At 44.8% G+C, this 27,735-nt stretch overlaps 1 protein-coding gene across 1 annotated transcript in view; it reads right to left on the bottom strand.

Moving 5' to 3' along the window:
* LOC138498156 (CD5 antigen-like) overlaps window positions 1–27,735 on the bottom strand; it is a 507,597-nt gene that overhangs the window by 133,461 nt on the left and 346,401 nt on the right. Inside the window, exons 5-6 of the mRNA XM_069622035.1 lie at window positions 12,821–13,147; window positions 11,825–11,857 (exon numbers count right to left, since the gene is read on the bottom strand). Of these exons, the coding sequence (XP_069478136.1) occupies window positions 11,825–11,857; window positions 12,821–13,147 (360 nt within the window). The remainder of the gene's footprint in view (window positions 1–11,824; window positions 11,858–12,820; window positions 13,148–27,735) is intronic.

Genomic DNA, 27,735 nt, shown 5'->3' with positions numbered 1-27,735 from the left:
GACACGGCCTCATTCTAGGATTTGATATGGAGCTGCCTGGTGGTAGCTCAGTACTGAGCAGGTGACTTAGCAGCTAAAACACGGCCTCACTTTAGTATTTGATCATGAGCTGCCTGGTGGTGATCAGGAATGAGCAGATGGAATTAGCAGCTAAGACACGGCCTCATTCTAGTATTTGATAAGGAGCTGCCTGGTGGTAGCTCAGTACTTAGCAGGTGGAATTAGCAGCTAAGACACGGCTTCATTCTAGTATTTGATAAGTATCTGCATGGTGGTGGCTCAGTAATGAGTAGGTGGAATTAGCAGCTAAAACACAGTCTCATTCTTGTATTTGATAAGGAGCTGCCTGGTGGTAGATCAGTACTGAGCAGGTGGAATTAGCAACTAAGACACAGCCTTATTCTAGTATTTGATAAGGAGCTGCATGGTGGTGGCTCAGGACTGAGCAGGTGGAATTAGAACCTAAGACATGGCCTCATTCTAGTATTTGATAAGGAGCTGCCTGGTGGAGGCTCAGGACTGAGCAGATGGAATTAGCAGCTAAAACACGGCCTCACTTTAGTATTTGATCATGAGCTGCCTGGTGGTGATCAGGAATGAGCAGATGGAATTAGCAGCTAAGACACGGCCTCATTCTAGTATTTGATAAGGAGCTGCCTGGTGGTAGCTCAGTACTTAGCAGGTGGAATTAGCAGCTAAGACACGGCTTCATTCTAGTATTTGATAAGTATCTGCATGGTGGTGGCTCAGTAATGAGTAGGTGGAATTAGCAGCTAAAACACAGTCTCATTCTTGTATTTGATAAGGAGCTGCCTGGTGGTAGATCAGTACTGAGCAGGTGGAATTAGCAACTAAGACACAGCCTTATTCTAGTATTTGATAAGGAGCTGCATGGTGGTGGCTCAGGACTGAGCAGGTGGAATTAGAACCTAAGACATGGCCTCATTCTAGTATTTGATAAGGAGCTGCCTGGTGGAGGCTCAGGACTGAGCAGATGGAATTAGCAGCTAAGACACAGCCTCATTTTAGAATTTGATAAGAAGCTGACTGGTGGTGACTCAGTAATGTGCAGGTGGAATTAGCAGCTAAAATACAGCCTCATTCTAGTATTTTACAAGGAGCTGCCTGGTGCTGGCTCATGACTGAGCATATGTAATTAGCAGCTAAGACCCAACCTCATTCTAGTATTTGATAAGGAGCTACCTGGTGGTGGCTCAGGACTCAGAAGATCGAATTAGCAGCTAAGATACGGCCTCATTCTAGTACTTGATAAGGAGCGGCCTGGTGGTAGCTTAGTACTGAGCATGTGAAATTAGCAGCTAAGACGCAGCCTCATTGTAGTATTTGATAAGGAGCTGCCTGGTGGGGGCTCAGTAGTGATTGTGTGGAATTAGCAGCTGAGGCACAGCCTTGTTCAAGTATTTGATAAGGAGCTGCCTGGTGGTAGCTCAGTACTGAGCAGGTGGAGTTAGCAGCTAAGACACGGCCTCACTTTAGTATTTGATCATGAGCTGCCTGGTGGTGATCAGGACTGAGCAGATGGAATAAGCAGCTAAGACATGGCCTCACTTTAGTATTTGATAAGGAGTTGCCTTGTGGTGGCTCAGTACTGAGCAGGTTGAATTAGCAGCTTAGACACTGCCTCAGTCTTGTATTTGATAAGGAGCTGCATGGTGGTAGCTCAGTACTGAGCAGGAGGAATTAGCAGCCACGACATGGCCTAATTCTCGTATTTGATAAGGAGATGCCTGGTGGTAATTCTGCTCTGAGTAGGTGGAATTAGCAGTTCAGACATGGCCACATTCTAATAATTGATAAGGAGCTGCCTGGGGGTAGCTCAGTACTGAGCAGGAGGAAATACCAGCTAAGACACAGTCTTGTTGTCGTATTTGATAAGGAGCTGCCAGGTGGCAGCTCAGGACTGAGCAGGTTGAATTATCAGCTAAGACATAGCCTCATTCTCGTACTTGATAAGGAGCTGCCCGGTGATAACTCAGTACTGAGCAGGCTGAATTAGCAGCTAAGACACAGCATCAGTCTAGTATTTGATCAGGAGCTGCCCGGCGGTAGCTCAATACTGAGTAGTTGGAATTAGCAGCTTAGACACAGCCTCATTCTAGTATTTGATAAGGAGCTGCATGGTTGTAGCTCAGTTCTGATCAGGAGGAATTAGGAGCTAAGACACAGCCTCATTCTCGTATTTGATAAGGAGATGCCTGCTGGTAGTTCAGTTCTGAGCAGGTGGAATAAGGAGATAAGACATGGCCTCATTCTAGTATTTGATAAGGAGTTGCCTGGTGGTAGCTCAGGACTGAGCATATGGAATTAGCAGCTAAGACATGGCTTCAGTCTAGTGTTTGATAAGGAGCTGCATGGTGGTATCTCGGAACTAAGCAGGTGTAATTAGCAGCTAAGACACAACGTCTCTCTAGTATTTGATAAGGAATTGACTGGTGGTAGCTCAAAACTGAGCATGTGGAATTAGCAGCTAAGACATGGCCTCACTCTATTATTTGATAAGGAACTGCCTGTTGGGGGCTCATGACTGAGCAGATGAAATTAGCAGCTAAGACACAGCCTCATTCTAGTGTTTGATAAGGAGCTGCCTGGTGGTGGCTCAGGACTGAGCAGATGGAATTAGCAGCTAGGACACAGCCTCATTTTAGTATTTGATAAGGAGCTGCCTGGTGGTGGCTCAGTACTGAGCAGGTTGAGTTAGCAACTAATACACAGACTAACTCTATTATTTAATAAGGAGCTGCCTGGTGGTGGCTCAGGACTGAGCAGATGGAATTAACAGCTAAGACAAAGCCTCACTCTAGTGTTTGATAAGGAGCTGCCTGGTGGTGGCTCAGGACTGAGCAGATGGAATTAGCAGCTAGGACACGGCCTCATTTCAGTATTTGATAAGGAGCTGCCTGGTGGTAGCTCAGTACCAAACAGTTGGAATTAGCAGCTAATGCACAGCCTCATTCTCGTATTTGATAAGGAGCTGCATGGTGGTAGCTCAGTACTGAGATGATGGAATTAGCAGCAATGATTCAGCCTCATTCTAGGTTTTGATAAGGAGCTGCCCGGTCTTAGCTCAATACTGAGCAGGTGGAAATAGCAGCTAAAACACATCCTCATTCTAGTATTTGATAAGAAGCTGTATGGTGGTAGCACAGTACCGAGCAGGTGGTATTAGAAGATAAAACAGAACCTCATTCTAGTATTTGATAAGGTGTTGCCTGGTGGTGATCAGGACTGAGCAGACGGAATTAGCAGCTAAGACACGGCCTCATTCTAGTATTTGATATGGAGCTGCCTGGTGGTGGCTCAGTACTGAGCGTGTGGAATTAGCAGCTAAGACACAGCCTCATTCTAGTATTTGATAAGAAGCTGTATGGTGGTAGCACAGTACCGAGCAGGTGGAATTAGAAGATAAAACAGCCTCATTCTAGTATTTGATAAGGAGTTGCCTGGTGGTGATCAGGACTATGTATATGGAATTAGCAGCTAAGACACGGCCTCATTCTAGTATTTGATAAGGCGTTGCCTGATGGTAGCTCAGGACTATGTATATGGAATTAGCAGCTAAGACATGGCCTTGGGCTACTATTTGATAAGGAGCTGCCTGGTGGTAGCTTAGTACTGAGCAGGTGCAATTAGCCGCAAAGGAACAGCCTCATTCTAGTATTTGATAAGGAGCTCCCGGTGGTAGTTCAGGACTGAGCAGGTGGAATTAGCAGCTAAGACACGGCCTCATTTTCGTACTTGATAAGGAGCTGCCCGGTGATAGCTCAGTACTGAGCAGGTTTAATTAGCAGCTAAGACACTGCCTCATTCTAGTATTTGATAAGGAGCTGCCTGGTGGTGGCTCAGGACGGAGCTCATGGAATTAGCAGCTGAGACACAGCCTCACTCTAGTATTTGATAAGGAGCTGCCTGGTGGTGGCTCAGGACTGAGCAGGTGGAATTAGCAGCCAAAACACAGCCTCATTCTTGTATTTGTTAAGGAGATGCCTTCTGGTAGTTTCGTTCTGAGCAGGTGGAATTACCAGCTCAGACACAGCCTCGTTCTCCTATTTGATAAGGAGCTGTCTGGTGGTAGCTCAGTACTGAGCAGGTGGAATTAGCTGCAAAGGTACGACCTCATTCTATTATTTGATAAGGAGCTGCCTGGTGGTAGCTCGGTACTGATCAGGTGGAATTAGTAGCTAAGTCACGGCCTCATTCTAGTATTTGATAAGGAGCTGCATGGTGGTATCTCCGAACTGAGCAGGTGGAATTAGCAGCTAAGACACGGCCTCATTCTAGTATTTGATAAGGCGTTGCCTGATGGTAGCTCTGAACTGAGTATATGGAATTAGCAGCTAAGACATGGCCTCAGTCTACTATTTGATAAGGAGCTGCCTGGTGGTTGCTTAGTACTGAGCATGTGGAATTAGCCGCAAAGGAACAGCCTCATTCTAGTATTTGATAAGGAGCTCCCTGGTGGTAGCTCAGGACTGAGCAGGTGGAATTAGCAGCTAAGACACGGCCTCATCCTAGTATGTGATAAGGAGCTGCCTGCTGGTAGCTCAGTACTGAGCAGGTGGAAATAGCAGCTAGGACACGGCCTTACCCTAGTATTTGATAAGGAGCTGCCAGGTGGTGGCTCAGGACGGAGCTGATGAAATTAGCAGCTGAGACACAGCCTCACTCTAGTATTTGATAAGCAGCTGCCTGGTGACTCAGTAATGAGCAGGTGGAATTAGCAGCTAAAACATGGCCTCATTCTAGTATTTGATTAGGAGCTGCCTGGTGGTGGCTCATGACTGAACAGATGGAATTTGCAGCTAAGACCAGGCCTAATTCTAGTAATTGATAAGGAGCTGCATCGTGGTAGCTCAGTTCTGAACAGGAGGAATTAACAGCTAAGACACAGCCTCATTCTCGTATTTGATAAGGAGATGCTTTCTGGTAATTCTGTTCCGAGAAGGTGGAATTAGCAGCTCAGACACAGCCTCATTCTCCTATTTGATAAGGAGCTGCCTGGTGGTAGCTCAGTGCTGAGCAGGTGGAATAAGCAGCTAAGACACGGCCTCATTCTAGTATGTGATAAGGAGCTGCCTGCTGGTAGCTCAGTACTGAGCAGGTGGAAATAGCAGCTAGGACACAGCCTCATTTTAGTTTTTGATAAGGAGCTTCCTGGTGGTGGCTCAGGACCGAGCAGATGGAATTAGCAGCTAAGGCACGGCCTCATTCTAGTATTTGATAAGCAGCTTCCTGGTGACTCAGTAATGAACAGGTGGAATTAGCAGCTAAAACGCGGCCTCATTCTAGTATTTGATTAGGAGCTGCCTGGTGGTGGCTCATGACTGAACAGATGGAAATTGCAGCTAAGACCCGGCCTAATTCTAGTATTTGATAAGGAGCTGCATCCTGGTAGCTCAGTTCTGAACAGGAGGAATTAACAGCTAAGAAACAGCCTCATTCTCGTATTTGATAAGGAGATGCTTGCTGGTAATTCTGTTCCGAGCAGGTGGAATTAGCAGCTCAGACACAGCCTCATTCTCCTATTTGATAAGGAGCTGCCTGGTGGTAGCTCAGTGCTGAGCAGGTGGAATAAGCAGCTAAGACACGGCCTCATTCTAGTATTTGATAAGCAGCTGCCTGGTGACTCAGTAATGAACAGGTGGAATTAGCAGCTAAAACACGGCCTCATTCTAGTATTTGATTAGGAGCTGCCTGGTGGTGGCTCATGACTGAACAGATGGAAATTGCAGCTAAGACCCGGCCTAATTCTAGTATTTGATAAGGAGCTGCATCGTGGTAGCTCAGTTCTGAACAGGAGGAATTAACAGCTAAGACACAGCCTCATTCTCGTATTTGATAAGGAGATGCTTGCTGGTAATTCTGTTCCGAGCAGGTGGAATTAGCAGCTCAGACACAGCCTCATTCTCCTATTTGATAAGGAGCTGCCTGGTGATAGCTCAGTGCTGAGCAGGTGGAATAAGCAGCTAAGACATGGCCTCATTCTAGTATGTGATAAGGAGCTGCCTGCTGGTAGCTCAGTACTGAGCAGGTGGAAATAGCAGCTAGGACACGGCCTCATTTTATTTTTTGATAAGGAGCTGCCTGGTGGTGGCTCAGGACTGAGCAGATGGAATTAGCAGGTAAGGAACGGACTCATTCTAGTATTTGATAAGCAGCAGCCTGGTGACTCAGTAATGAGCAGGTGGAATTAGCAGCTAAAACACGGCCTCATTCTAGTATTTGATTAGGAGCTGCCTGGTGGTGGCTCATGACTGAACAGATGGAAATTGCAGCTCAGACACAGCCTCATTCTCCTATTTGATAAGGAGCTGCCTGGTGGTAGCTCACTGCTGAGCAGGTGGAATAAGCAGCTAAGCCGCCGCCTCATTCTAGTATTTGATAAGGAGCTGCCTGACGGTAGCTCAATACGGAGCAGATCGAATTAGCAGCTAAGACACTGCCTCAATCTAGTATTTGATAAGGAGCTGAATGGTGGTATCTCCGAACTGAGCAGGTGGAATTAGCAGCTAAGACACGGCCTTGGGCTACTATTTGATAAGGAGCTGCTTGGTGGTAGCTTAGTACTGAGCAGGTGGAATTAGCTGCAAAGGAACAGCCTCATTCTAGTATTTGATAACGAGCTCCCTGGTGGTAGTTCAGGACTGAGCAGGTGGAATTAGCAGCTAAGACACGGCCTCATTTTCGTACTTGATAAGGAGCTGCCCGGTGATAGCTCAGTACTGAGCAGGTGGAATTAGCCGCAAAGGAACAGCCTCATTTTAGTTTTTGATAAGGAGCTGCCTGTTGGAGGCTCATGACTGAGCAGATGGAATTAGCAGCTAAGACACAGCCTCATTCTAGTATTTGATAAGGAGCTGCCTGGTGGTGGCTCACTACTAAGCAGGTTGAGTTAGCAGCTAAAACACAGCCTTACCCTAGTATATGATAAGGAGCTGCCTGGTGGTGGCTCAGGACTGAGCAGATGGAATTAGCAGCTAGGACACAGCCTCATTTTAACATTTGATAAGGAGCTGCCTGGTGGTAGCTCAGTACTGAGCAGGTGGAATTAGCAGCCAAGACACAGCCTCATTCTACTATTTGATAAGGAGCTGCCTGGTGGTAGCTCAGTACTGAGCAGGTGGAATTAGCCGCAAAGGTACGGCCTCATTCTAGTATTTGATAAGGAGCTGCCTGGTGGTAGCTCAGTACTGATCAGGTGGAATTAGCAGCTAAGTCACGGCCTCATTCTAGTATTTGATAAAGAGTTGCCTGGTGGTAGCTCGGTACTGATCAGTTGGAATTAGCAGCTAAGTCACAGCCTCATTCTAATATTTGATAAGGAGCTGCCTGCTGGTATCTCGCTATTGAGAAGGTGGCATTACCAGCTAAGACACAGACTCACTTTAGTATTTGATAAGGAGCTGCCCGGCGATAGCTCAATATTGAGCAGTTGGAATTAGCAGCTAAGACACGCCTCATTCTAGTATTTGTTAAGGAGCTGCATGGTGGTAGCTCAGTTCTGAGCAGGAGGAATTAACAGCTAAGATACAGCCTCATTATTGTATTTGATAAGGAGATGCTTGCTGGTAATTCTGTTCCGAGCAGGTGGAATTAGCAGCTCAGACACAACCTCATTCTCCTATTTCATAAGGAGCTGCCTAGTGATAGCTCCGTACTGAGCAGGTGGAATTAGCCGTAAAGGTACGGCCTCATTCTAGTATTTGATAAGGAGCTGCCTGGTGGTAGCTCGGTACTGATCAGGTGGAATTAGCAGCTAAGTCACAGCCTCATTCTATTATTTGATAAGGCGCTGCCTGCTGGTATCTTGCTACTGAGCAGGTGGAATTAGCAGCTAAGACACAGCCTCACTTTAGTATTTGATAAGGAGCTGTCTGGTGGTGGCTCAGTACTGAGCAGGTTAAGTTAGCAGCTATGACACAGCCTCACTCTATTATTTGATAAAGAGCTGCATGGTGGTGGCTCAGGTTTGAGCAGATGGAATTAGCAGCTAAGACACAGCCTCACTCTAGTATTTGATAAGGAGCTGCCTGGTGGTGGCTCAGGACTGAGCAGATGGAATTAGCAGCTAAGACACAGTCTCACTCTAGTATTTGACAAGGAGCTGTCTGGTGGTGGCTCAGTACTGAGCAGGTTAAGTTAGCAGCTATGACACAGCCTCACTCTATTATTTGATAAAGAGCTGCATGGTGGTGGCTCAGGTTTGAGCAGATGGAATTAGCAGCTAAGACACAGCCTCACTCTAGTATTTGATAAGGAGCTGCCTGGTGGTGGCTCAGGACTGAGCAGATGGAATTAGCAGCTAAGACACAGTCTCACTCTAGTATTTGACAAGGAGCTGCCTGGTGGTAGCTCAGTACTGAGCAGGTGGAATTAGCCGCAAAGGTACGGCTTCATTGTAGTATTTGATAAGGAGCTGCCTGGTGGTAGCTCAGCACTGAGCAGGTGGAATTAGCAGCTAAGACACAGCCTCATTCTAGCACTTGATAAGGAGCTGCCTCTGGTAGCTCTGTACTGAGCAGGTTGAGTTAGCAGCTGGGACACGGCCTCACTCTATTATTTGACAAGGAACTGCCTGGTGGTGACTCAGGACTGAGCAGACTAAATTAGCAGCTAAAACACAGCCTCAATCTAGTATTTAATAAGGAGCTGCCTGGTCGTGGCTCAGGACTGAGCAGATGGAATTAGCAGCTAAGGCACGGAATCATTCTAGTATTTGATAAGCAGCTGCCTGGTGACTCAGTAATGAGCAGGTGGAATTAGCAGCTAAAACACGGCCTCATTCAGTATTTGATAAGGAGCTGCCTGGTGGTGGCTCATGACTGAACAGATGGAATTTGCAGCTAAGACCCAGCCTAATTCTCGTATTTCATAAGGAGCTGCATGGTGGTAGCTCAGTTCTGAACAGGAGGAATTAACACCTAAGAAACTGCCTCATTCTCGTATTTGATAAGGAGATGCTTGCTGGTAGTTCTGTTCCGAGCAGGTGGAATTAGCAGCTCAGACACAGCCTCGTTCTCCTATTTGATAAGGAGCTGCCTGGTGGTAGCTCAGTGCTGAGCAGATGGAATAAGCAGCAAAGACACGGCCTCATTCTAGTATTTGATAAGGAGCTGCCTGATGGTAGCTCAATACTAAGCAGATGGAATTAGCAGCTAAGACACTGCCTCAATCTAGTATTTGATAAGGAGCTGCATGGTGGTATCTCCGAACTGAGCAGGTGGAATTAGCAGCTAAGACACGGCCTCCTTCTAGTATTTGATAAGGTGTTGCCTGGTGGTAGCTCAGGACTCAGTATATGGTATTAGCAGCTAAGACATGGCCTCAGTCTACTATTTGATAAGGAGCTGCCTGATGGTAGCTTAGTACTGAGCAGGTGGAATTAGCCGCAAAGGAACAGCCTCATTCTAGTATTTGATAAGGAGCTGCCTGGTGGTAGCTTAGGACTGAGCAGGTGGAATTAGCAGCTAAGACACGGCCTCATTCTAGTATGTGATAAGGAGTTGCCTGCTGGTAGCTCAGTACTGAGCAGGTGGAAATATCAGCTAGGACACGGCCTCATTTTAGTTTTTGATAAGGAGCTGCCTGTTGGAGGCTCATGACTGAGCAGATGGAATTAGCAGCTAAGACACAGCCTCATTCTAGTATTTGATAAGGAACTGCCTGGTGGTGGCTCAGTACTGAGCTGATGGAATTAGCAGCTGAGACACAACCTCACTCTAGTATTTGATAAGGAGCTGCCCGGTGGTAGCTCAATACTGAGCAGGTGGAATTAGCAGCTAGGACACAGCCTCATTCTTGTATATGATAAGAAGCTTTGTGGTGGTAGCTTAGTACTGAGTAGGTGGAATTAGCAGCTAAGTCAAGGCCTCAGTCTAGTATGTGATTAGGAGCTGCCTGGTGGTAGCTCACTACTAAGCAGGTGGAATTAACAGCTAAGACACGGCCTCAGTCTAGTATTTGATAAGGAGCTGCCTGGTGGTGTCTCAGGACTGAGCAGATGGAATAAGCAGCTAAAACACAGCCTAATTCTAGTAATTGATAAGGAGCTGCCTGGTGGTAGCTAAGCACTGAGCAGATGGAATTAGCAGCTAAGACATGGCCTCACTTTAGTATTTGATAAGGAGTTGCCTGGTGGTGGCTCAGTACTGAGCAGGTTGAATTAGCAGCTAAGACTCAGCCTCACTCTAGTGTTTGATAAGGAGCTGCCTGGTGGTGGCTCAGGACTGAGCAGATATAATTAGCAGCTACGAAACGGCCTCATTCTAGCCCGGTGGTAGCTCAGGACTGAGCAGATGGAAATTAGCAGCTAAGACTCAACCGCACTCTAGTGTTTGATAAGAAGCTGCCCGGTGGTAGCTCAGTACTGAGTAGATGGAATTAGCAGCTAAGGCACGGCCTTATTCTTGTATTTGATAAGGAGCTGCCCGGTGCTAGCTCCGGACTGAGCAGAGGGAATTCGCAGCTAAGACATGGCCTCACTTTAGTATTTGATAAGGAGTTGCCTGGTGGTGGCTCAGTACTGAGCAGATTGAATTTGTATATAAGACCCGGCCTCATTCTAGTATTTGAGAAGGTGTTGCATGGTGGTGGCTCAGGACTGAGCAGGTGGAATTAGCAGCTAAGTCACAACCTCACTCTAGCCTGGTGGTAGCTCAGGACTGAGCAGATGGAATTAGCAGCTAAGACTCAACCTCACTCTAGTATTTGATAAGAAGCTGCCCGGTGGTAGCTCAGTACTGAGTAGATGGAATTAGCAGCTAAGGCACAGCCTTATTCTTGTATTTGATAAGGAGCTGCCCGGTGCTAGCTCCGGACTGAGCAGAGGGAATTCGCAGCTAAGACACGGCCTCATTCTAGTATTTGAAAACGAGCAGCCTGGTGGTAGCTCAGTACCGAGCAGGCGGAATTAGCAACTAAGACACACCCTAACTCTATTATTTGATAAGAAGCTGCCTGGTGGTGGCTCAGGACTGAGCAGGTGGAATTAGCAGCTAAGACACAGCTAGAGGAAATACACAATTATAAATGTTTGAGGTTTGCTTTCTATGGCCTAATGAAAGAAAGATAACTGTCTCTTTAGCGACAGACAGATTGCGATGGTCTGGCTATCACTCAGCACCCCATGCACGATCTGTGGCTAATGGACGTTAAAGGCTGTGCGTCTGATTCAGGGTATATGAAAGGAGAGCATGAAGGGTTATCTGCGAGTGGGGGTGCTATGAACTCCCTGCTTTCCCTAACAGCTGGGTTAACAGTGCTTGTCTGTTCCTAGTTGGTGCAGTGAGTATCAGTGGATGGCATCCTAGCCCCTATCTCCAGGACATGTGTACACAGATGTTGACTTAAACTCACAACTGTGCTCATTCTAGAGGAGTATTTGCCATAATAAGTTGCTGCATGATTGTGTCATTTCAATAGTGTTGATTATTGAAGCGTATTTCCTGTTCTGTGTGTATGGAGGCAATGGCATGCAGGCATTGGACAGTGAGCACCACACACCATGGATAATAATAAGCAGTGCTCAGATACCCGAGGGCTCGTAGCGCTATATAAATACACATTATTATTAATGTTATTATTATTAATATTATTATTATTATTATTATTATTAAAGATATCCCGCAATATACAAAGAACATAAACTCAGGATGATGGAGGTCTCATAAAAGATACCTGTAATATATAATTCGCACCAGAACAGCAGGTCAGGTGCACATCTGCAAATCAATAGCTATTGGAAGCACGATTTCTGTTTACATAAGTACATGAAATTCCCTCATTTGATAACAGAAATGTAACTTACCTTTGTAGATAAATGGATCAAATATCCGTTTTTCTGCAGAGACAAAAGAGGTGAAAGGTCAAATATGTGCAGCCAATATTATCATGAGCACGATGGCCATTACATGTCTCTGAACCAAGAGATCCCTCGCATCTTATTCAAGTAAAGGCTTTGTGCAGCTAAAACCTTAGATGCATAAAGCAGATCATGGAAGAAATGTAAACAGTATTTGCCAAGGACTGCTAAAATAACATGATTTACACAGCTACTGTGTGAGAACCAAAAATGTGGCACAGTGGGCAGACTGGTGGTACTAAGGGACATAGTGAGGAACATCGGGAGTGGCAGCGCAGTCGGGTGGTGTTTAGGGAAGGAAGAAGGAACACAGCTTGGTGAACATCTGGAGTTACATGTAAATTGTAATGTGTTGGTTAGATGTGTGTTTAAGTATTTTGTCTTTTTTTGTTTTTTTTGTTTATGGTCGTACGAAAACCTTTTACAAAATAGTCTCATTAAGAATTAATAAAGTGCTTTTAATTAGTGTTCAGTTATTAATACAATCTTCGCTATATTCGGGGACAATGATTGATAGTTATATATTCATTTTTATCTATCCTTTTCTATGAAAAGTGTATTTCTTATGTATGATCCAAAATACTATACAAAAAAATTCACAAATATTAAGCTTTTCTGCAATGTATCATGATGTAGAGGCCTGAAAATAGAGCCTTTGTCATTTATATCAGCTGAAAGGGTTTCAGTACAGTAAATGAGAGATATATGTAATATCTGAGAGCATTTAATAATCAACATGTAGATTGTTCGTTTGGACTCTGGCAACACAAATATCAAATTCACTGACTTTGTGGATGCTGTTTTTTCTCAAAGAATACTCATGTCATTACCACACAAACAGACTACTAGGAGGATGTTCAAGTACCGGTCCCCCTCATTATTACTACATTATGATATATCCTCATTATGTTTCTGCAGTGTCTGTGTTTGTACTTCTCTTACCTGAACAGATCACTCCAGCTTCTCTTCTCTGCGATCCGCAGTAATTATAGCCCCAGCCTCCATGTGGACATTGGGAAAGAGAAGTCTCGTTTCCTCTGCAGTGGACATTACTCAGCCATATCCGCCGGGTGCCTTCACCAAAGACACCTCGACGTTCTATTATTACTCCTTTAGGTGTACCACAGCCAAGCTCTCTGCAGACCACCTGTGCAGCCTTGGAATCCCAGCCAGCGCTACACACCGCTCCCCATTGGTTCTCGTGTTTAATCTCCACCCGCCCACTGCAGGCATCGCCGGCATTCACGAGACGGAGCTCATCAGCACCACCTGTGAACAGAGGGGAAGAAGGAAGAAGACTTTTAATGAAGAGACTGAGTGACATAGGGCCTCATTACGACCCAGGCGGTAAGTTACCGCCTGGGCCGTGACTTTACCACCATGGCGTAAACTACGTTTACGCCATGGTGGTTGGCGGACTTACCGCCCCATTCCGACCTTGGCGGGGCGGTAAGTCCCCAATCCCCATTTACCCTTCCCCATTCCCATTTTTGCCCCATAGGGCATAATGGGAGCGGGGAAGGCGTTAACTACGCCACCGTAAATTACGGTGGCATAATTAACTCCATGGTCCCTTAGCGCCATGGATTTTAACACCTGCTAAAAGCAGGTGTTAAATCCGCCATGGCGCTAAGGGACCTCGTACTCAGGCGGTAAGGGTCGGCGCTGTTTACGGTGCCGTAAACCCCTTACCGCCTGGGTCGTATTGAGGCCCATTGTGAGGTGGGCATCTACCCCAGGTGTACACCCAGCCGTGTTCTCATTGTTTGCATAGAAATGCTTGCATGAAACAAGATCGAAATATATTTCATTCTAACTCAGTGCATCATATATCTGAGACCAGATCACATGTTTACTGCTTGCAAATTTTCAAATGAAAAGGTTTAGAATATTTTTTGAAATAATATCTTTACATTATTTTCAACAGGGGGGGTTTGTTGGAAATAACTGGTACATTAGCTCAGATAGTTTGGTCTATTTGAAGGCCAAGTGTTACTGTTGGTGCTGCCACTGAGTTGCCATAATCGTTTGGGACCACAAACATAATACTTGCAATGTTCTAAATGATATCATATTTTGCAAATTAAACCTTATTTAGTGAATGTATGGACATTGTTTGCATAGAAACATTTTAGAATTATCTGGAGGCAGGAGGGGAACATATTCGGTGCCTGTAACACATTGCACCTTCTTTCCCTTCTATTTTTGGCTAGACCAAATACTCGTTGATTTCAAAGTTGCCAATGAAAAGTCTTAAGACCCCTTTAGAAAAGTGAGTTCACTCAGTGGTTGCAAGTGTAGGTGTAGTAGTTTTGCAGTAGGTCCACTAACATGTTACTTGAATAGAAAACCTTTAGTATAATTTGGAGTTAGGAAGTGAATGCATTCATTCAGTAGCTAAACCAGATTGTGCCATTATTTGTGACTAATAAGTGAAAATGTTTGCAAATTAAAAGTGTTGGAAATGTTTTTGGTTACGATGCTCTAAGCATCTCTGAAGGATTGTCCCCTCTTTTTGTGGCCATTCTCCATATGTGCTTCTTGTGTCATGAATATTAGAATGTGTTGGTGGAAGGATGAGATTATATTCAGTAGATGTAGCTCATTGCACCATCTTTTTGGGGCAACACCAAACACATGTTGCTTTTGCTGTTAAAATAAAAATCTATTTGCAAACGAAACATCTTAGAAGGATATCAGTGAATGAGCAGACTCAGAAATCATTTTAGGCAGGGCGATGCCTACAGTGTCTGACACTGAGGGTGTTGTCTTTTTCAATTATGTCAACATACTTGTTTGTAAAGTAATATCTTCATTCTGTAAAGGTATCCATATATTACATTCAGTGGCTGTAACACAGTGCATCAAGTTCCTGTGGTCATACGAAACATGTTGCCAGCAATCTTGAAAATACATTGTATACATCTGTTTGGAAATAAATTGTTTAGAATTCTTTCAGCAAATAACATCTTTAGAAATATTTCGAGTTAAGTCTATGCATTCAGTGTCTTCAGCCATGTGTGCATTCCCTGTTTAAGTCTGCAATCTACAGACTGAGGGCCTGATTCATGGAATAATTTGCATAGAAAATAGGGCACTTACTTGCCAAACAGCACGCAAGTCAGCATTTGTCAATTCATGGAAACAAATGCACGTTACTTTTCCAGGACTTGCGTGGAGTTCGTGCAGGATCGGCACTTCTCTGCGAGCGATCAAGCACCTTGCGTGAGACACCACTTAGAGCTTGGTCGAGGCCGGCGTACAGGGCAGAGTAAGTGGCGTAACACAGAAAATGGAGAAGAACATGCAAAAAAGTGGGCGTTCCGAGGGCCGGCCTGCAGGCAGTTCTTCGCACGCCCACAATTGTGTGGCACAAGACATATTCATGGATTCTATCGCGCAGCCTCTCAGCATAGAAATGGCCGTGCAAATCCCTCAATCTCTGCACCACCCGAAGGCAGGCGTAAGTACAACTGCACAAAGCAATTGCATCGCAGAGGTGGGTTTGCAGGTCGGATTTTGGGGTGCGTGTATGAAACTGGGGTTCCAATCTAACTTAGGGGTGTGTATACGCAGTGCAGCGGGTTGTCGGAATGTTTTATGGGGGTTCGCACACAGATTTCCAGAGTTTAGACTGAGTTACGAATTTTCATACGCATGTTGTTGGGGTGTCAGAAACAGTTATTGGGGACCGTGTACAGGGTCCCAAGATGCAGGCCCGATTGCGGGGTAGCCCACGCACTGTTTGAAGGGAGCATGTAATCTCGCCCAGGGGAGCATGCAAAGGTAGCTATTTCTGTATGTTTATGCCTTTCATGTGGGCATGTTAGGCACGTTCCGGGCACGACTTGCGAATATGGTTTCTTTGTGCAGTAGAATACGCAAAGCATGTATTTTTTATTCTGCATCCAGGCTTGCGCAGTGTCCTTCTGGGCGAGCAGCCCTTCTGCACACATTTCCATGAATCGGGCCCTTAGAATTTACTGTGGGAAGGAGAAAAAAATATTATTTCACAAATTTAAAGAGTTCAATACTAAAGAGAAACATCATAAAATTGTCTTAAAAATATGAATGTGCATGACAAGTGCAGCCTGTTGCAGCCTTCATTGGAGAAGGAGTGTTTTTACCCATGCTGGAGAAGGAGTGTTTAATGGGCTGGTTCTTGGGCTTGCTATACAAGGATCTTTCCACTTTTTACTTGGCTAAGGAGTCTTTCTACTGTGGTGCTGACAGGGCTTGAGGCAGCCCTATACAAATAGCAGTGCTGTGCAAAGTGCACACATAGTGAACAACAAAGGCAGTCTGTGGCAGTCTGCAGGTGTTGTGGCCCAGTGAGTATTTTGTGTTCTTGTTTCTACTCACTTTGTCATATATATTTGTTTTCTCTATTGTATTGCTCTCTCAATACTTATAATGTATGAACTGAGAAGTAAACACCTTTATACCTCCACCATACCACCGCTCTTGACCTGACCACCTCTTGCAGCATATCATACGCTGCAGCTCTTAATTGCACTACCTCCTCGTCCTCGCCAGTTACGCTTGGCAGTGCCCCTGTCTTGTCCCAAGCACAGAGTTCCATCTGCTCCTACTTCCAAGACGATGACAATGATTACAGACTTCTTTGACCCCAAAATACTAAAGCCCCTGCAGGTTCCTTAGCTCCCATGTGTTCTTCTGGGACTCGCACATCGGTGTTGTAAACATCTACCCTGGATCCAGTTCTTGGACTTGATAATTCCCTAATACCCATGCCTGGCTCTTTTTTGTACCACCGAACCTAGGTACCAAGTTAGTTTGATGTCAGAGGGTCACCATGTCACTGGTGACATGCTACCTTTGACCAGCTGTGGCAGTCCTGTGTCTTAAAGGATGGCCAAAACCAGGTTCTGGCTTATATGTCTTTTTTAATTTGTATGATATGCCCATTAGTTCTTAAAATGTAAACTGCTAAAGCCATTGAATGCTTTTATAACTTAAATGACTAGGCCTTACTTCACAGTGAATTTACCGTACACGATGCACAAAACTGGCTTGCTTAAGCTAAATGAGTAGTTTAAAGAGATGAACTTTTTACGTGTTAGTCTCTACATTAGGTCATCACAGATGTGATTTGGTTTGCTGACCTTTGTCAAATGCAAAAGCTAAGCGTAATACATAAATAAAAGACCTGACACAAACTTCCCTTTTCGCAAAGAAAGCTTGCTCGTGGTTTAGAAGCTGCACTTTCACACAGAAGCACACAGAAGCACATGCTATTTTGATCTAGCTGCTGTAAAGAATGAATCATAAACGTGTGATATGTCTGTTGACTTGCAATGCACATTTCCATATGTACATTCTTGACACGTAGAATATTTGTGCAGAGTTAGCATGATGAAGTGACCTGCTTTGCACGTAACATCTGGAATTTAGGTACATATATGTCACCATTTTTTATTGTCATAGAGAGAGACTGTGATGGCTTTGCTATTGTGTCCCTTCCCACTTAAGTGTAAATAAATGTGATTTTGCTAAAATGCAAACTTTAAGGATGAAATGAATTCGCAAAAAGCTACCTTGAACGAAATTAATCCGAAACTTGTTTCCATTTGAGGGTACTCTGAAAAGTGGGTCTAACATGAAAGTCAAATGTATGATGTCCCTGCAAGTTCCAGATCACATTTCACTTACATCTTCAGTAATGGATTGGGTTCCTGGCTGCCAAGAACCACTAAGTGAAACATCCATGTGTTCTCACTCTTTAAAAGCCAATTTACAAGTAAAGAAAGTGTCAGAAATTAATTATAAAATCTAAAAACATGAAAGTCAAGCTCACAAATGATAGTCCAATCCATGACCCAGATCCATGACTCAGATAGAAGTAAACAAACCTGATCATGAAAAAACGGAGACAAACTAACTAACTAATGAACACAGAGCTAGCCTCAACTCAACTAACCACCTATGCCCGAGAGCAGTTATCCATGATCACATCCGAGCTATCCTCCTCCTGGCACAGTTGCTACTAACTGGGGTCCAGAGGGTTGTTCCCACCACACCCATGCACCCCTTAGAGGTGGGTTAACATTTGGCACTCTGAGGCTGCCTATCACATGTCCCGGTCTCTCCTGCAAACCTCAAATAATCCCCCCAAATGCACATAAACTCTGCCTCTCTTTCCTCCATCCTATGTACTAACCTTTCATACCTTGCTCTCGTTAACATCGCCACCTCCCAGGTGAACTCATATACCTAGAGTCCTTTCAGATGAGGTAGCAATAATCAGAGGTGGATGGGGAAGCCATAGGGCTCGAAGGGAATGGGGAAGGCGCTAATAACGGTACCGCAAATTGCGGTACCGTTATTAGCTCTAGAGTCCCTTTGCGGGTCCCGTCCTTAACGCCTGAAAAAAACAGGTGTTAAGGAGGGACCCGCAAAGGGAACTCGTAGTAGGGCGGTAAGGGATTACCAGCACCGGTGCCCTTACCGGTGCCGGTAATCCCTTACCCCCCACCTCATAATGAGGCCCATTGTCTATATTTATTTTTGAGAGCCCTGATGTTACTGTGGATTGAGATCAGGGATCAAACATTGCTCTTAGTTTGCGGTTTCCCCTTCTCAATCTACGCTTGGCTTCTCTAATTTCCCTATAGTACTCAACAACATTAACCTGGTCCCTTACAACTAAGGGTCCACTGTTAGTAGCAGGTTTGCCTGCAAATGTGGAAAGCCACCCTTCGATTTCTTCCAGTGTCATAGATTTAAACATGTTTGCATAACTCTCATCCAAATCCCCAATTGCATTCATAGCCTTAGCAATATTCTTGTCAAACCATGTTACCCGATTGGCAGCATGGTTTACAAGTAGATCGCCTGTATTTATGACCATAGGGGAATGATTGATTACACCTAAGTTCATAACCAGTGGCTCATGGTCACTGTAAGGAGAATTAGATATTCTCATATCCCTAGCGCTTGAAGCGACTTTGCCACTAGTAAATATATAATCAAGTGTATTGCAGGTGATTCCATTACTCCAGGTACTCTTACCAGGCCTATCACTAAGGCTCCGACCATTGATAATTTCAAGCTCCCAGCAATTAAAGAAACTCTGCCAACAGTCTCCCTCAATTTTATCGATGTTATGCTCCATGATACAGTGCGGGTAAAGTGAAGGGTTATTTGCCATACCTCCTCGCCCTTTAATTTGACAATTAAAATCAGCTGCCAAGACAACAGAGTGGTTGTTTATGTCCTGCAGCCATTCTCCTAGGAGGTTGTGTAGTGCTTCCTGGATCGGCTCTCTATGCTTTGCACCAGGCGGGTTATCAACATTTACCAGTAACATTTTATCCCAAACCTGGTTCACCAGCGTTTTAACCTCCAGAGCACTTACAAAATCCTCAAGGGTGGTTATAAGCTTCTTACTGGCCAATGAGTTAACCACCCCAATTATTAACCCTTCAAATGGGCGGCCTCGTGGACCCTTTTTTGCAGGCGAGTGGTATAAGGTAGACCCATCTATTGCAATGGGTGATGTTAGCAAGTCTCCTGTAGTAGGAAGAAGGTATGTTCAGCAGTCAAAGGCAACAACCCTTTTGCTGGTTAGTAGGCGCTTGAAGCCCTGAGTATTCCATGTCACTAGTGAACAATCTCAGGGTTTCTGTAGCACCAACGGTAAAGTGTCTGCTAACCATTTCAAAGTGCCTTGAATGTCGCTCATTTGAACCTTCTTCCCTCCAGGCAATGCTGGTTTGCTACTTTTATTAGTTTGATTTTGAGTAATAGCTTTCTTTGGCAATGAGGGGTCTTCTTCTTCTGGGTCCAAAACCACTTCTAGCTCTACTTGCATCCGGCTGCTTTTGTAGTTCCGTATCAATTGTGCCGAGGCCAGAACTCTGCAATGCAATGCTGTAACATTAGGGATGCGGGATCTGAGCGGCTCTACAAATGTAAAATCTTCAGACAGTATAACTCGCAAATGTGGTATAAAATGTAGCTTTGCTAATACCTCTGATCTTGGTAACCATTTGTCCCTTTTCTTTTCAATCATATTTTTTATGATACATATTGCATTCTCCTGAGCATTAGAATTCCTCAATGCTTCAACCCTATCTTCCTCCAAAGATGAGGTCTCTTGTGCCCGAGGCATGGATCTCCTACGGGGGGTGGAATATTTATCTCCGTCATTGCCTTCATTAGAGGTATTGAGTGTTGAATCAGTGTTGTTACTACTCAATACTTACATTTCATTAGGCTTTTCTGATAAGATCCAACTGGTCAGAGTCCCGGGGCCATTTGTCTGATGTTTCTTGGTTTTACAAGTTATTTTCGTTGCTTTTTTTGATTTAGTGGTGGGGGGGTTGAGCTGTAGCTAGCAAGGGAGGAATTGTTTCTGCTTTCCCTGTTTTAGCTTCAGCTCTTTTTGCTTTGCACGTCTGCTTTTTGGAGAAGAATATTACCGAATTTTCTACAGGATCAAGGTTAATCTCTTCCAGTGCAGTATTCCCCTCTTGCTTGTTTGCAGACAATGTTTTTGCATCGACTTCGAGTATATATGTAGTCCTTGCGTCCGGGAGTCCTAACTGAATATTCTCATGAATTCTTCCGCATAGTTTCAGTCATATTTTTAGGGCGAACTGCATGGAGGCCATGGAGGACTGAAGTTCAGCAATTGCTGCTATGTTAGAGCATGGCGACTCATTAGGTCTGAATTAATCCCGTCGTCCTGTGTCTTCAATGTCAATTAAAAGATTCTGATAGGCACCCAGTTGTTGGTATGGATGGTCCACTATTAGTACAAATCGGGAGTTGTGCTTCCGAGTGAATCATAAATGAACTATTCATTGGGTTTGATGCCTGTATATCCCTTGGTATAATAGTTGAATGGTTTGCCGCTTTCAGTACCTGTGCGTCCACACTGATCTGGTCTTTGTTGACATTTGGTTCCTCTCTCGCTGTTGCTGCCATTGATCTTTGGATAGAGAGGCTTAGGTCTAATAGAGAGTTATTATCAATATCATAATTTGTGATTTCTAGTGGTATGTTGCTATTTTGGTTAGGCATTGTATGTTGATCGAGTGGGCCTTGCCTTGATCTGGTGGAATGGCTTTTGGAACAGGCCGGATAAGGTCTATTTCTCCACTCGTCCTCCATTTTGATTAGGTGCCTTCTTATTCACTTTTGGTGTTAGATTTTCCTTTAATTTTTTGCCCCTCCTTAAATTGTAGTTAGATCTTCTGGCTTTGCATTTCGGAGGCATTTCAACCCATTTCACTAGTGGCTCTCTTTTAAGTATCAGCAGTTAGATTGTAACGTGTATTTACTTTAATAAACGTGTCGATGCCCTCGTTCCAGAGATGCTCACATGTAATGCTGCTGTTTACTTATAGTGCACAAAATGCTGTGGGATCAAAGAGGTCTCACCTCCGCAGTCTCCCTCGCGTTGCCAAGACACCCCTCAGATTTATCAGTTTTATTTCTTACCGCAGGATTTTATGTTGGCAGATCAATCCTTTAATCCAAAAGGTGCTCGATGTATTGCGGGGGGTAGACTCCAGCTCCCTCCTGCACAAAAAGGACCACTTGTCCTTACCATCGCTCTGCGCTGTGAATGCCGTTTAGTAATGGAGTACAAGCCCACACTGCTTCGGCTCCTCCTCTCAGCAGCAGTCACTTTAAACAGGCTCCCAGCTCACAGCTCTCCACCTTCTCCTCACCAGCACACGGGAGCACAGGCACTCCAGCTCACCGGCACACACCAAAGCATGGGATCACAGCAGCGCTCAATGCTTCAGGGAACTTTGTCTCTCTGCCGCCGGGTATGTTAGAAGAAGAATGGATTGAAGTACTATCTGCGGCTCACTGTAGCTCTCTCCGGTCTCAAGACTCTCGCTGTGTACCCCACGTAGCCAGCGCACTCTGCAGCTACAGCTCCTCACAGACCCAGCGAGACGTAACGCGGCAAAGCTAGAGGAAAGTTTATTTCCAGCCAGTAGGCCACAAAAAGTTTATTTCCTGCTCGCCGTCACACCGGAGCACAGGAAGACAAGAACACACTTTTGCCGCAATCGCTCCGCTACTCACTCCATTAGAAGTGCTTTCAGTGCTTTGCTGGCTTGTAGCTCCTCCTCCACAATGAGTGAACATTATGGACAGACTCCAGCAGGTACCACACACGAGAACACACTCTCGCTGCACTCGTTCAGCTACTCACTCCAGTAGGAGTGCTTCCAGTGCTTTGCTGGCTTGTAGCTCATCCTCCACAATGAGTAAACCGTATGGAGAGACTCCAGCAGTTAACCCACATGAGAACACACTCTCACCGCACTCACTCTGCTACTTGCTCCGCTACTCGCTCCAGTAAAAGTGCTTTCAGTGTTTTTCTGGCTTGTAGCTCCTCCTCCACAATGAGTAAACAGTATGGACAGACTCCAGCAGGTACCCCACACGAGAACACACTCTTGCCGCTCTCACTCCACTACTCGCTCCAGTAGAAGTGCTTTTGGTGCTTTGCTGGCTTGTAGCCCCTCCTCCACAATGAGTAAACAGTATGGACAAACTCCAGCAGGTAAACCCCACACGAGAACACACTCTCGCTGCACTCTCTGTTTTATTATCAATTATCTAAAACAGGGAGTACAATGGACATCACCCGATGTCGCACAGCACAATCTCAACATATTTCAAAAAAACTGTTCTTTTATAACAAAAACTAGTCATCACTGACGTCAGGTTACATGGCAAACTACAAAAACCTATGAGTAACGGTGGTTGGCCTTCAGGGAACATTGAAGTTTACATTTTATATAGCCGGAGGTTATGATTGGGTATCTTAAGTCAGGTGAACAATTAAGCCCATTCCAAATAAATGGTTATCATCATCGTCACTAAATACACGATGATTAATTGGCTACACAAACTATAGGGCTCTTCATTACGTGGCCTTCTTTGATTGGTTTGGCACTCTTATACCCTTCTGGAATATTCCACACACTAGCAGCACGCAAGCTACCATTCCAGGTGCATGGAGGTTTGGCGTAATATTGCCTCCCCACCAATTAGCCCAACATCTATCATCACTCCTACAGTCTGTCAGTCAATTAAGGCTTTGAACTTTGCCTTGCAGAAGCTGCTTGTACCTGAGAATTAAAGGGAGTGTGGCATCATCCTGTCTTCTGGTTTTGGTGTAGCTTGACCCAAGCTAGTTTTATATCACCCATGTGACTGGAGATCACTCTGTTGAGACTTTTGCTGCACTTAATTCTATAAAATTATGATATTTTAACCCTGTCAGTGTTTTTTCATTCTACTTCAAACAGGACTTTGTTCTTTTTTCACGTTCATTGTAGACTTTTTGACAGGCACCCAACTCATGGTGGCCTCATTGTAAGAGGATTCAATCCAACACTACAGCTAAGTCAATGCCTAGTCTGGGATACTGAATGGAAACCCTTATTGATATATCTTTATGTCCAGTTCATGAGATTTGGATGACTACCCCTATATAACACCCCTCTCTTAGAATCCCCCTGACCCCACTGAGCCAAGAAGTAGTTCTGTTTTGCAAATCTAAAAGGTTTATTTGAAAAATTAAAGACACTAGCACACTTCTTTATAATCAATGAGGAGTTGGTGTAGGATGGGTAAGGCAGCGAAAATACTTTTATGGTTTCAAATAGATGCAATGTTAAATGAAAATGCAGTACAGAAAATAACTTGATAGGATTTCAGCAAAAGACAATGTAATCACTTTCTTGGACAATTCACCCCCCTTTTTATGCAATGTAAGGAGATGAAGATGAGAGCACACAGTTCTTAGGAATGCAATCAAATATAATCCAGTTCAATTCCCCCCCCCCCAGCAGGCTTAGACAACAGATATGATTATTTTAAACACGGGCGAAAGTGCTTTGAAATGTGGTGTCAAGGAAGTGAAAAATATGCTGGAAATGGTTTTAATTCCCTATAGGAGGTTCAGGGTCACTTTAGCAATGATTCAGAGATGGTGATTAAGAGGCAAACGAATTTTTAGCAAAGGAAAGCAAAAAGCTGCTATCTTTTTACAGGTAAAGAAATGAGGCCAAATCGCAAATCGCGGCAAATCTCGCGAGTGCGTGAATCGTATTGTGGAAAAAGTATAAGGAGTAGGAAGTTCTAGGCTTGTTGCAAAGCTAAGATTCTAAGCTTTCAGAGCAAAGTTAAACCAAGTTCGTAGCCCAAAACGGTTCCAGAGATACGGACGATTAAATAAAGGTAGATTTTCGGATTTAAAGTAAACTCAAAATGACAGGTGACAGCTTGCAGCTTCAGAATTGACAAGTGACAGTTGTGCAGCTTTACAAATGACAGATGACACGATTTCTAGGAGGCTGTTCTACTTAGGTTAAAATAGTTTGGATTAGATTATTTTAACTAAGAGATTGGTTCTGCACAGTTCTGCTAGGTACTCACAATATAAATTTGAAATAGGCCTCTCCACGGATCTGGTCAGGTTTTGGACTGGACTCCGGTTCTGGTCTCGGCACTTCACAGTGATCTGGGTCATCTCTCTGGTTCTGCTCACAGCGGCCTGGGTCACTCTGGATCTCTGGTCTGGTCTCTGGGTGTCTCTGCTTTCTCTGGATACAGCACTGCTTCTGGATCTTTCTGGCGCAGGGTTTCAAGCAGCTCGCCCGGCTGTGAGTAGCTTGCAATGATTTTAAGGTTGCTGAGGCCTGCTGAGAAGAGTTCTCAGTTTGTGGGTTTAGGCACTTGCTTTAAGTTCTGAAGTAAAGTTCTGGTCTTTGGAGATTGATGGATTTGAAGTCTGGATCTCTGGATGTGAAGTCGTCGGTCAGCATGCTCCGCAGCAAATGGAATTGAATGTCTCTACCCGTCCCAGCAGTCTCTTTTTATGTGTTTTGAAATGGATGTGTGTCTGGGCCTAGCTAAGCCTGCCCCTCTCTACTTGTCATTGGCCCAATTCTCCCCTCTCCCATGATTGGGGGAAGGAAATGTGAGTCAGAGTGATGCTGTAGGTTTTATGGGTCAGAGGATCCTCCCCTGGTCAGTTTGCCCACAAATCTATATTTGATTCAAATACATATTGCACAGATACACAGTTGTTTAAAATTACATGCACCCATCACATATCACATGAGGTATACTCTGTTCAAACTCTGCTCTTCCTGGGGGCTTGCATTCAGAAATGGCAACATTTTGCACTTTTTAACTGGTTTTGCAATATCAGACATTTACCCAAATTTACACACATGTGCGCAAGGAGTGTGGACATTAATTGATGAAGTGTCAGATTTTTAACATGCAGACATTTGGAGTGAAATCCTATTTTCCGCTAGCAACCCCCCAGATCATACCACCAGGTCCTAAAACCTCTTAAAATGTGGTCAGAAAAATCACAAGAATTATGGTATCATTTAGATAATTTTGACAAGTCCGCACCATGAGTTATACATCTTTCTTAAAATCATATTCTGGCCAACAGGGGTGTGTCTTCCCAGGCCACATGGTGGAGAAACCAGTCTATCCACTTTCTTTAAGCTCAGCCTGTCCTCAGAGGGGCTGCCCCTCCCCGTTTCTGCCAAGAGGAAGCCACTTTTACAACGCCCCCTATAAACCATCTGCCTGAGTCAAGGAAGGGCTTTGTTCAAAAGGAAGCCATTTACGACACCCCAAATAAACCATCTGCCAGGGCCCTTTATTTAGTTTCTTGCAGTCCCCTGGTAATTCAATCAGAGAGTGTGTGACCTCCTTTTGGCAGGAGCAACAGAATGCAGCCAGGCCTGGGAATGCATTTGTTGGGCAAGCCCCCACTCCTGTCGGGGGTAGCTGTCTGGCAGAATTCCAGTTTCCTTAAGCCAGGTTTCAGGTAAAATGTCACTTTTTTGTTCCCAGTTTAAATCACTTACGATTTTTACATACACATTAAATAATTACTTCCTTCAAATCATTTCGGAGTATAGTTTTACATTGTATCCACCTCTTAGCAAGTCTTTCCTTGGTCTGGTTTTGTTTCATTTATTCAGTTTTACACAAAAGTCTGGTGGTTTTAAAATGCCGGCTTTCTGATAGTGGTGAGTACTGGTAATGCAACCATTTTTGGGATTTAAGAAAATGAATTCCCCACAGTTCTGGGTTGCTTTTGGCAATCAGCATTGCCATTCCCAATGGTTTCAGGCTACTGTGTTGGTAGCCCAATGGTGGTTTTAGGCAGTGCCCTCCTGTGCTCACAACCAAGGCAAAATGGGTGGCAGCCTATTCTTCATGCATTTCCCTGTGCATTTTCTGGGAAGTTCTGGCCATCATGATGTTTTCCATGCCAGTACTGCACAGTTTTCCTATTCTGGCGTACATGTGGGCTTTTTGGCCATCTTGGATTTTCTAAGCCCACAGCACGAAATGTTGCAGCATGATAGCTCAAACATGGGTCAGGACACCCAACAAAGCCCCCCCACGCGACTGCACTTTGAATTTGAGTCGATGGGGAGTCGGGTGCACAGAAGGTTATGACCCACGCACTGGTATGTCCGCATAATCTTCTTCCAATTCTGCAAATGGCACAGTGCAGCATCTTTTCCTCCATCCGGTACTGATCGATCGGTTCTCCTCGCCGGTCCTGATGGGAGGATTGGGCGGTACCCTGGGCCCCTTGGGTCTCTGCTCCCGGTCTCCGGATCGTCCTCCTTGGCCAGTCTCCAGGTTTTCTTTCTCCTAGGACGACAAAGGAAAAGCGGCAATACCTATTCATGGACATTTCTCCCCCACCATTGATATAGTGGGGTGGCATATCTATTTTAGAACTCAACAGATATGAACATGCATATTTTTTTAAATTAAGCGACAGGAACACATAAACTTGAGAAACACAGAATTTGATAGGCTATATGTAGGATATTTTAGGGTTGGAATTGAATTACTCTGGAGCGGTACCCTCTGGGATTACAGAGGACTCCTCCAGTTGCTGCAAAGTGTGCCTGGGATGGCAACACTTCAACTGGTTTATGTGGACCCACTTGTCTTCCCCCTCTGCCAAACCGCCTTTGGGGATGCGGATCTTGTAGGCCACAGGGGAGATTTTGTCTATAATTTCAAACGGTCCCTTCCATGTAGGCAAAAATGTGCGCTGTCTTGCCTGGTTTCTTTGGAAGTTGTATAAATAGACCCGGTCCCCCACCTGATATTCCTTTCGCGTAGTTTTTAAATCATAGTGGGTCTTCATGCTCTCGGCTGATCTTTCTAGATTCCGCTGAGCATAGGCAAAAGCATGCTGAAGGTGTTTCCTTAAATTCTCCACATACTCATGAGTTGTGGAGGCATTTATCAACGTTTGCTCTTGGGTTCTGTAGAGCAAATGCTGGGGAAGCACCATCTTGCGCCCGGTCATCAACTCAAATGGTGACATTTTGGTTGCAGATGAAGGGGTAGATCTGATGGCCATTAGGACCAGAGGTAATCGGATATCCCAACTTGGCCCACAATCTGCCACAAACTTTTTTAAGATGCTCACAATGGTTGGGTTATATCTCTCTACTGCTCCAGAAGAAGCTGGCCGGTAAGCAATATGTAACTTCCTTTTGACCCCCAGTATCTCCCACATCTTTGTCATTACTTCACTGGTGAAGTGGCTACCCCTGTCTGACTCAATCCTTTGAGGTAGACAAAAATGGGAAAAGATGTGGTTAATCATCAGGGCAGTTGCTGTTTCTGCCTTGCAGTTTGGGGCTGGGAGACATTCCACCCACTTGGTAAACGAGCATGTAACGGTCAACATGTACTTGTTTCCTCTAGACGAGCGAATTACAGGGCCTACAAAGTCGATTTGCAAATCTGACCATGGCAGTGTCATCCCCCTCTTTTGGAGAGGCGCACGGTGT

Source organism: Ambystoma mexicanum, chromosome 5q, assembly GCF_040938575.1.
Source record: "Ambystoma mexicanum isolate Mex_15411 chromosome 5q, UKY_AmexF1_1, whole genome shotgun sequence".
Lineage (NCBI taxonomy): Eukaryota > Metazoa > Chordata > Amphibia > Caudata > Ambystomatidae > Ambystoma > Ambystoma mexicanum.
The sequence above is the reverse complement of the archived record's forward strand: the minus strand, read 5'-3'. Positions and strand labels throughout refer to the sequence as shown.